The sequence below is a fragment of the Cryptococcus neoformans genome, assembly GCF_000091045.1.
Source record: "Cryptococcus neoformans var. neoformans JEC21 chromosome 10 sequence".
Taxonomy (NCBI): Eukaryota; Fungi; Basidiomycota; class Tremellomycetes; order Tremellales; family Cryptococcaceae; genus Cryptococcus; species Cryptococcus deneoformans.
The window spans coordinates 233,941-241,440 of record NC_006679.1 but is presented as its reverse complement, the minus strand read 5'-3'; the positions used below and the strand labels follow the sequence as shown (position 1 = coordinate 241,440).

At 49.0% G+C, this 7,500-nt stretch overlaps 3 protein-coding genes across 3 annotated transcripts in view; 1 reads left to right on the top strand and 2 right to left on the bottom strand.

Moving 5' to 3' along the window:
* CNJ00830 (hypothetical protein) overlaps positions 1-1,132 on the top strand; it is a 3,412-nt gene extending 2,280 nt beyond the window's left edge. Inside the window, exons 5-6 of the mRNA XM_024657929.1 lie at positions 1-696; positions 750-1,132. The exon at positions 1-696 is cut by the window's left edge and continues 432 nt beyond it. Of these exons, the coding sequence (XP_024513653.1) occupies positions 1-696; positions 750-995 (942 nt within the window). The 3' untranslated portion in view covers positions 996-1,132. The remainder of the gene's footprint in view (positions 697-749) is intronic.
* Positions 1,037-3,252, bottom strand: CNJ00820 (expressed protein). The gene is made up of 5 exons (XM_567462.2): positions 2,595-3,252; positions 2,436-2,541; positions 2,147-2,385; positions 1,801-2,090; positions 1,037-1,750 (listed from the first exon to the last, which is right to left on the bottom strand). The coding sequence occupies exons 1-5, from the start codon at positions 3,198-3,200 to the stop codon at positions 1,390-1,392; spliced, it is 1,602 nt and encodes a 533-aa protein (XP_567462.1). The 5' UTR covers positions 3,201-3,252; the 3' UTR covers positions 1,037-1,389.
* Positions 3,253-3,655: 403 nt separating this feature from the next.
* The window catches only part of CNJ00810 (RNA polymerase III transcription factor, putative), a 3,942-nt gene continuing 97 nt past the window's right edge, over positions 3,656-7,500 (bottom strand). Inside the window, exons 1-14 of the mRNA XM_024657928.1 lie at positions 7,359-7,500; positions 7,176-7,314; positions 6,862-7,127; positions 6,692-6,815; positions 6,165-6,638; positions 5,887-6,115; positions 5,739-5,840; positions 5,444-5,691; positions 5,292-5,388; positions 5,025-5,243; positions 4,450-4,968; positions 4,276-4,400; positions 4,038-4,220; positions 3,656-3,968 (exon numbers count right to left, since the gene is read on the bottom strand). The exon at positions 7,359-7,500 is cut by the window's right edge and continues 97 nt beyond it. Coding sequence (XP_024513652.1) covers positions 3,855-3,968; positions 4,038-4,220; positions 4,276-4,400; positions 4,450-4,968; positions 5,025-5,243; positions 5,292-5,388; positions 5,444-5,691; positions 5,739-5,840; positions 5,887-6,115; positions 6,165-6,638; positions 6,692-6,815; positions 6,862-7,127; positions 7,176-7,314; positions 7,359-7,500 — 2,981 coding nt within the window. The 3' untranslated portion in view covers positions 3,656-3,854. The remainder of the gene's footprint in view (positions 3,969-4,037; positions 4,221-4,275; positions 4,401-4,449; positions 4,969-5,024; positions 5,244-5,291; positions 5,389-5,443; positions 5,692-5,738; positions 5,841-5,886; positions 6,116-6,164; positions 6,639-6,691; positions 6,816-6,861; positions 7,128-7,175; positions 7,315-7,358) is intronic.

Here is a 7,500-nt window from a genome sequence, read left to right as displayed (position 1 = left end):
GAGCGAGGTAGGGTCGAACGTGAGCGCGAGAGGTTGAGACAGCTTGATTTCGAGCGCGATCGTGATTTCCGCGAAAGAGATTTCCGCGAGCGCGACATGCGTGACCGAGACTTTGACCGTCGTGGACCTCCACCCCCTCTTCCTCGTGGTGGTGAGAGAGACCGATTCGACCCTATCCGACGAAATGAAGAAGACCGTCGTCGCCCTGGAGACGCCCGTATGTTCCCCCGAGATGACCGCGATGGCCGTGAGCGTCGACGTGGTCCCCCCGGTCCCGGACCTGACAACTTGGGCCCGCCTTCCGACTATCCCGAACCTCTTAGTCGCGGCGGCGGCGGCAGCGTGCCCATGCGAGATCGTCTTGGTCCCCGTGATCGAGACCAGCGAAACATGCGCGACCGCGACATGGATCGTGGTGGTCCTCCCATACGTCGACCCCTTTCTCCGCCACCATTCCGCCGATCCCCCCAACCTCTCCGAGGTCCTCCCGGTCGATCCCCTCCACCTCCGTTCGGCGGCCCTGGCCCCTTTCCTCCTCGTGACAGGGACCCTCGAAACAGAGATTACCCTCTTCCTCCTCCTGGACGTGGTGGTGACCCTGGTTTGGCGGGGCCGGCCCCTAAGGATTTGTTGTTCAGGTTGGGCAGGAGAGTCGATAATCAGTTGGCGGAACCCATGTCTGCTGGTGCCAAATTTGCAAGTCCTTATTTTTAAAGAAGTTTGCCTTTATTAACGATTTGCATCTTCAGGACCGAGATGACAGACGCGACCGGGACAGGCGTGGCCCTCCTCCTGGACAGGGAAGGCCTTTGGCCGAGAGAATGTCGGCAGGGTCTACTCCTAATGGTGGAAAGGGTGGCGGAAGAAGGCGAGGAAGGGGAGGCGGCAATGTTGGTGCAGGCGGTCGCAGTAACGGCGGTAACGAAGGAAACGGTCGTGGTAACGGTGGCAGTGATGGAAATGACGGTGGTGATGAGGATGGAGAACGACGTTAAATTGCAAGCATAAGATTGAAACAGAAAAAAAAAGTGTTCATAAGGATAGTTGGTTGAAAAGATGATCCGATGGATGTTACAAGGCCTTTGGTTAGAATCTCGACCGCATGTAGATTGCTCCGTCACGACCTGGCCTTGATCAAAATCCAATGTCTAAGAGACTAGAGTGCAATCGTAATAAAGCATAAATCATCACACACTCCGTGTCTACTATGTCATGCGCTATGTAACTAGCATGAAACGTGCTGATATCGTGTCAAAACACCGCACTGCAACCAGCTGGTGTCCATTCTCGTCTAATATGTCAAATCAATCAATTGTCCGTATCATTAGGGCGTGGAGTTTACATGGCTTCTCATCCCATTACAGGGTAAATGAAGCAACGAAAGGAAGCTTATCGACGACGGTGGTCGTCATTTGAGAAGGATGCCACCGACTCGTCCGCCTGATGACTACCGTTGTGACTGCCACTTCCGCTGGCGATATGAGTATTCCCACCGAAAGAACTCTCTGGCCTGTGGTCCATACTAGCTCTAGGGTTCGAGGGGTCATACAATGACACACCGCGAGTACTTCCAGGCAAGGCGCCGCGACGCATGGCCTCGAGGTTCGAAGAGGAACCGCGACGGGAGTTGGGAACAGAAAGAAGGGAAACATCGTATTCGGACCTGCAGGGGGTGGGGGTGGCAAGGTTAATAGACGATCTCTCCACGGCCTCCTGGGCAACAGTGGGGCCATATTGAGCAGCAATTTGTCTACATGACGATTAGCAAGAGATGTAATCAACACCTAGCAAAATGCTTACCCGGCATATTCGTCCATAATAACCGCCATACTTCCCAGATCCAACCTGTATCTCTCGGGCATTAATCCCTTACCGAATCGATAGGTAACGTGATTTGAGCAGAGTAGAGCGGCAAGAATAATGAGAAGGTGAGCGGGGACAATGGCAAACGACACTGTAAACCAGATTCCGAGAACGCGACGTTCAAGACGAAGATATTGTGACTTGCAACCAGGGAAATTGGATCGAGAGTAACAAAGAGGAGAGACGGTAGCCTCGACAAAGGGAGAATAGTAACCACAGCATCGCAACTGGAAAGTATCTGCGTTAGTCGAATGATCTTGGGAAAAGAAGGAAAATCACATACGGCATCCTGAATTCTCAATCGACCCTCTGTTCCAAGGTATCTAGACCATTGAGAGTTGATTTTTCCTTCCAGGTTGAATGTCTTCTGCTTGTAGGTAATGTAGCCAGGGGCAACAAGGAGACCAAAGTCGACCCATAGTAAAAGAGTAAAGATGGCCAAGAAAGTACGGTTGTTTAAGAAGATACCAGCAAATCCGAGAAGTGATGTGAATGTGATCATCGAGGCCGCAACAGTTGAGACTAGCGGCCATCAGCTCAATTGGTCAAGAACCAAAGAAATTAAGTCTTACTGATGAGTTCAGTACGGTTACCAACGCGAATCACGTCGGATTGGTAAAAGATGTTGAGCCAGACAAGGATGGCGCAGACAAGAGTCGCCATACCGTAAATGAAAAGCTAGAATCAATTTCAACCGCAATCCCACCTTCTCACAGGCCAAGAACACTCACGACACTATTCGCCAAAAACAAAACCCATTTAAACCGATTCCACCTAAGCTTTGGCTTCTTCCTTTTCAAACCGGACTCTGAGATCTGAAAAATAACACCCTCATCATCGTCTACAGTACCGACTTGGCCCATTCGTTGGGCATTGGACGCAAACGCATCTCGACCACCACCTTGCTTTCGTCGATGGGCGTAGTCACCAGGCGCGTGAAGACGCGTAAATTTTGCAGGAACGTAGTTTAGAGATAATGATGAAGCTCGGTTCTTGAGAGAGTCCTTGTCAGCAAGGAATGAAATACTACTCCTACGAGAAGAAAGTGCGGAGTCGGCTTGAGGGGCAAAAGGAGCAACAGGAGGAACGAGGTCGTCGTCGATTCGGTATGAAACTTCCTGAGGTTGGCCGTGGTTATTGCTTGACAACTGGTCGGAATACGTTGGCGAGCTTGGTCTACCGTAGTAGTTTTCCTTTGATCCTGATTGCGGCGAGTTGGGATCGAGAGGGGAAAGAAGAGACCCCGAGTGAGATGAACGGCGCTGGGGATCAGAATGGGGAGCGAATTTGGATGCGAAGTTCCCAAAGCGGGAGCGCCTGTGAGTGTCGGATGGCATACCTCCTGGGACGGAAAAGGGCTGAGGGAGGAAAGAGGTCTGGAAAAGAAAAAGGTAAGGAAAGAAAAGAAAAGAAAAGAAAAGACGGTGTTAATGCAGTGAGCAACGAGAGAAACAAAGGCCCTCCTGCACAGCAGAGAACGGACGGGCGGGAAGGAAAGCGATTCCCACGTGGCAACGTAGTCACTATAATCCGCCAAACATCGAAATCCTGGGCGATCCGAGGGGGCTTTTCGTGGACGCGCTCCGTCGGCTCGTTGCTTTTTGGCAAACGACGCGTCCGTCATGCAGGCGAGGCTGTGTCTTCATTTCCTATGGTGGCCGAGGATGTTCGCAAAAACTTTGCAGGACATAGGGGATCAGTAGTGTGGTATCAAACACAATTGCTTTTGGTGGCGCTTTTGTATGATGTACATCATCATACTCCACAACATAGATATACGTAGTAGTAGATAGGAGGAGGAGGATGGATAGGTAGATGATGAAGGGATGCTCTGCCGTGTCTTGGAAACTATGGTCTCCAAACCCTGTATTTGATTGATCTGAATCCATGATCATAAGAGCTGAATCTTTTGTAGTAAGTAGAACAGAAGGTAAATAACAATCTTTTGGCACATGGCATATGGGAAATGTACAACAGACGACGGGATTTATCTAGATAGCCAGCCATTTTGATTTCTCTTTCACTAGCGCCATGTTCTCTGCCATTGAATACAGCAACATCAGATTGTGAGCTGCCTCCCAAGCTAACGATGATTTCCTGACTTCCTGTTGAACGACGACAATCAGCATCACCATGCCACTAATATCGACGGCGAAATGAGGAAAACGACTTACCTCCGGAAACATACTCTCGTCCATCCTCTTCTGCACACTATCCAACACCTTCTCGTAATGCTTTACTGCAAAATGGGGTACACCGATAGAATGAAATGCACGACCAAAGTTATATTCCACTTCTTCCATCCCGGGGCCTGAAGCAGGAGAAAGTTTGCGATATTGAGACAAGAAGACCATCCCCTGCACCAACGCCAATAATTAGTATTCTAATGATGGACAAGAGAGAGATACACACTTGAGCGATCTGATAGTTCTTATTATCAGACTGACGTGTCATGGCTCGTCCAAGGTATGCTTGTGCGATCAGAAGGCAGATGAAGGGATTCCATGGATCAAGTTCGTATGCTCTTGTCAGATAGACTAAACCATTGTTAGCATTATAAAGTTCGGTAAATTCCCGCCGACGTACAGATGGCCCCTTTGAAGGCTTTAGAAGCAAGCATCTCTTGCCCCAATATCACATTTAGATATGGCGAGAATTTCTTGGGTAAAACTGGTTTATAGCCCCATCCGATCTCCCCTTCTACACCATAGACCCGATCTTCAGCCTCTTCTTCCTCATCAAGGTCTGGGTCAATTTGAGCATCGGCTTTCTTCTTCCCTTTGGATTTCTTTCCGCCTTTTTTCTTTCCATCGCCTCCCTTGCTCTCTCCCTTAGTCTTCCCTTTATTGGCACTCCATCTACCTTTACCCTCCAAATAATGCAGACCCTTATCCCCATTCCTGACTGCCTCGTCGTACGCTCTGATGTCTCGGTTAATGAAATTTTGAAGAGAGGTGTCGGTGAATACTGCACGGGCTGCAGAGCCTCCAGTGGAAATGGCTGCAAGCATGATGAGAAATGGTTGAGGAAGGAACTGGGAACGAAGAGCGAGTTTTCGGGCCGAATCAACTATCTTGTCGTAGGCTTTCAGCCTCATTGCACATGCTAATGACTATCAGTTGATGTTCCTATGACTGTTTGCGACAGGAATTTCGGCTCACCAATGATAGTCAGCCTCAAGGCAATCTCACAACGCCGATTATGGAATAACCCCGACCAGACGACGTGCTCCAAGATATCCATGGCTACTTCCTCTTCTCTCCTAACCATCAAAACGCAGCAATATTTGACGACAAGGGTCAACCACTCTTCATTGGACAAGCCATAGAAAGACGTTTTGCGGAAAACATGGTAGGGATTATCATCGTCGACCTCTTCCACTATCGCGCGTGTCAGCGGTACATGAAAAGGTCAGTAAAGGCACTTACATCCCAGGGTTCTTTCCAAACGATCTTGCATTTCTGCAGCTTGATCATCTACATCCGTCTTCTTGTACTTCTTGCTCTTAAGCACTCTCACCATGCCCTGCACAAATCATTAGACCCGCTAATTGGCTCTTCCCAATGTCAACGCAACTTACTCGATTTTTCGTAAAATTCGATCTATCCATTCGATAGTTTTCAATCAGCAGGCCCGCACTCTCTACAAACCTCTCGAGCGCCCCTTCTTCTCCCTCCATCGTACCTCTTTCTGCCTCTTGAACATCGGCCCAAAGGTTTTGCATCTGCGAACGAAGTTGTTCTTCAAGCATCCGTTTGGATACTCTTACGCCTGGCTGCATTTGAATCGTGGAAGAGAGTGTGCCGCGTTCACCACGAGTACGGATGACTGCAAACTGTCAGATCGTGTCAGGTGTCGGTGGGGGAATGACATGCCTTCTGTTACAATGTCCAAAGCTTCAGCCTTTCTACCCATATCCTCCAAAACGTTTGCTATCCTCAGCTTCGCCTCCAAGTTGTCTGGCACTTCACTTGCCACTGTCTCCTCATCAGCTTTGCCCTTAGAAGCACGAGATACACCTACCCCATTGCAACGCCTCTAAAGCCTCGTCCAAGTCACCCATCTTCCACTGACAGACACCGATTTTATATATCAGTGGTGGATCATCGGGCAACTCTTCACATTCCTGGACAGCCCCAAAGCAATCCAAAGCTCTCTCCCATTGATCACGAGTCATGAGCGCGTCTCCCAATTCCTGGAGATACGTGTAATGTGTGAGCACGTCAAGGCTGAGCAGGTGATCGATGTGAATCTACAATGTCTGTTAGCATCGAACAGCGAAAGGGTGATATTACGCGTACGTCTGCCTCGTGGGCGTCGTCCAACTTTATACGCAAGAGAGCCAGACGATGCCTCATGCCCACATCCATCTCGAATCCTTCGCTTTCCACTTCTTCTCTGATCGTCCCCGGTGGATCATATTCTCTATCGTCATCCATAGTATCCCAACCCTTCTGCTCTGCCCTTCCCTGTAGCCATCTCTGACCTTGCTTGACGACTACTAGCGCATCTTCGTACTCTTCCAGGGCTAAAAGATCGTCTATGAGGGTGGTTATGTTCTCATAAGTCATAGGGGGTGGAGCATCGGAGACTCGAGGGCGTTGGTTCGGTGAGGGATAGGTTGCTATTTGATAATCAAAACCTCTCCTGGTTGTCTGCGCTACTAGTCCCCGCAGATTCATTGAGACAAGGAGTGGGTGGAAAGTGGAGATAAACTCAAAGTTATTCGCCAATTCGGGCTCGATTTGTAGCATCGCACGGAAAACATTACATCCCTGACCACTGTGTTAATTGCAAGGAGGGAAGATCAGGCAAGAAGTAGACCTACACGAGTCTTTTGACCTTGGATACGATATATGGCTCCCAGATCCCATAAGAGATCAATCTGGTCAGGCTCACATTTGAGAGCCTTTCTTATGCAATAGACACTTTGCTCCAGATGTCCAATCTCTCTGTTCCCATTAGGCCTATTTGCGACTGTACCAGAATAGCACTCACCTGAATTCTTGTGCCAGTTCTCTCCAAAGATCTCCCTCGTCATCCACATGTGCACCCAAAAATCTCATCTGTCTGGCCTTCTCTTCATCACCGAGCTCTTTGTAACAGCTTGAAAGGGTGACCCAAGCCGCCGGTACATATGGATCGAGTCGGATAACTTCAAGGAAACTTGAAATGGCTTTATCGTAATCTTCAACCAGATAAGCCCCGTTTGCTTGACCAAGTAAATAGTTCACCTCATGTGAGGGTTTGTGTGCTCGTCGAGGCTATAGACCGTTAGTTTAATTATAAGAGATTTAAAGGTATGGATCTACCTGTTTCTGTGGTGCTTTGCCTGAACGGCGAGACTGCGGAAGTTCTTCTTCGTCTGCTAATTCTAATTCACGTTGAAACTCTGCATTGTTGATCTTCCCCTTGCCAGACGCAGTTTTTGACGCTAATCCTGCCAGTCGTCTACAGTAATTTAGCTATGACCTCAGAGGACATACCCAGCTCACCCAAAAACAACATCACTGTCCGGTTCTCCAACCTCATCCGGTTGTGAGTCCTGATATTCGTTGTCTGAATCTCCATACAGGTCATCACTGTCAGATGTACCAAGGTCTTGCAGAGGACTAGACACTCCGGTAACATTTTCGT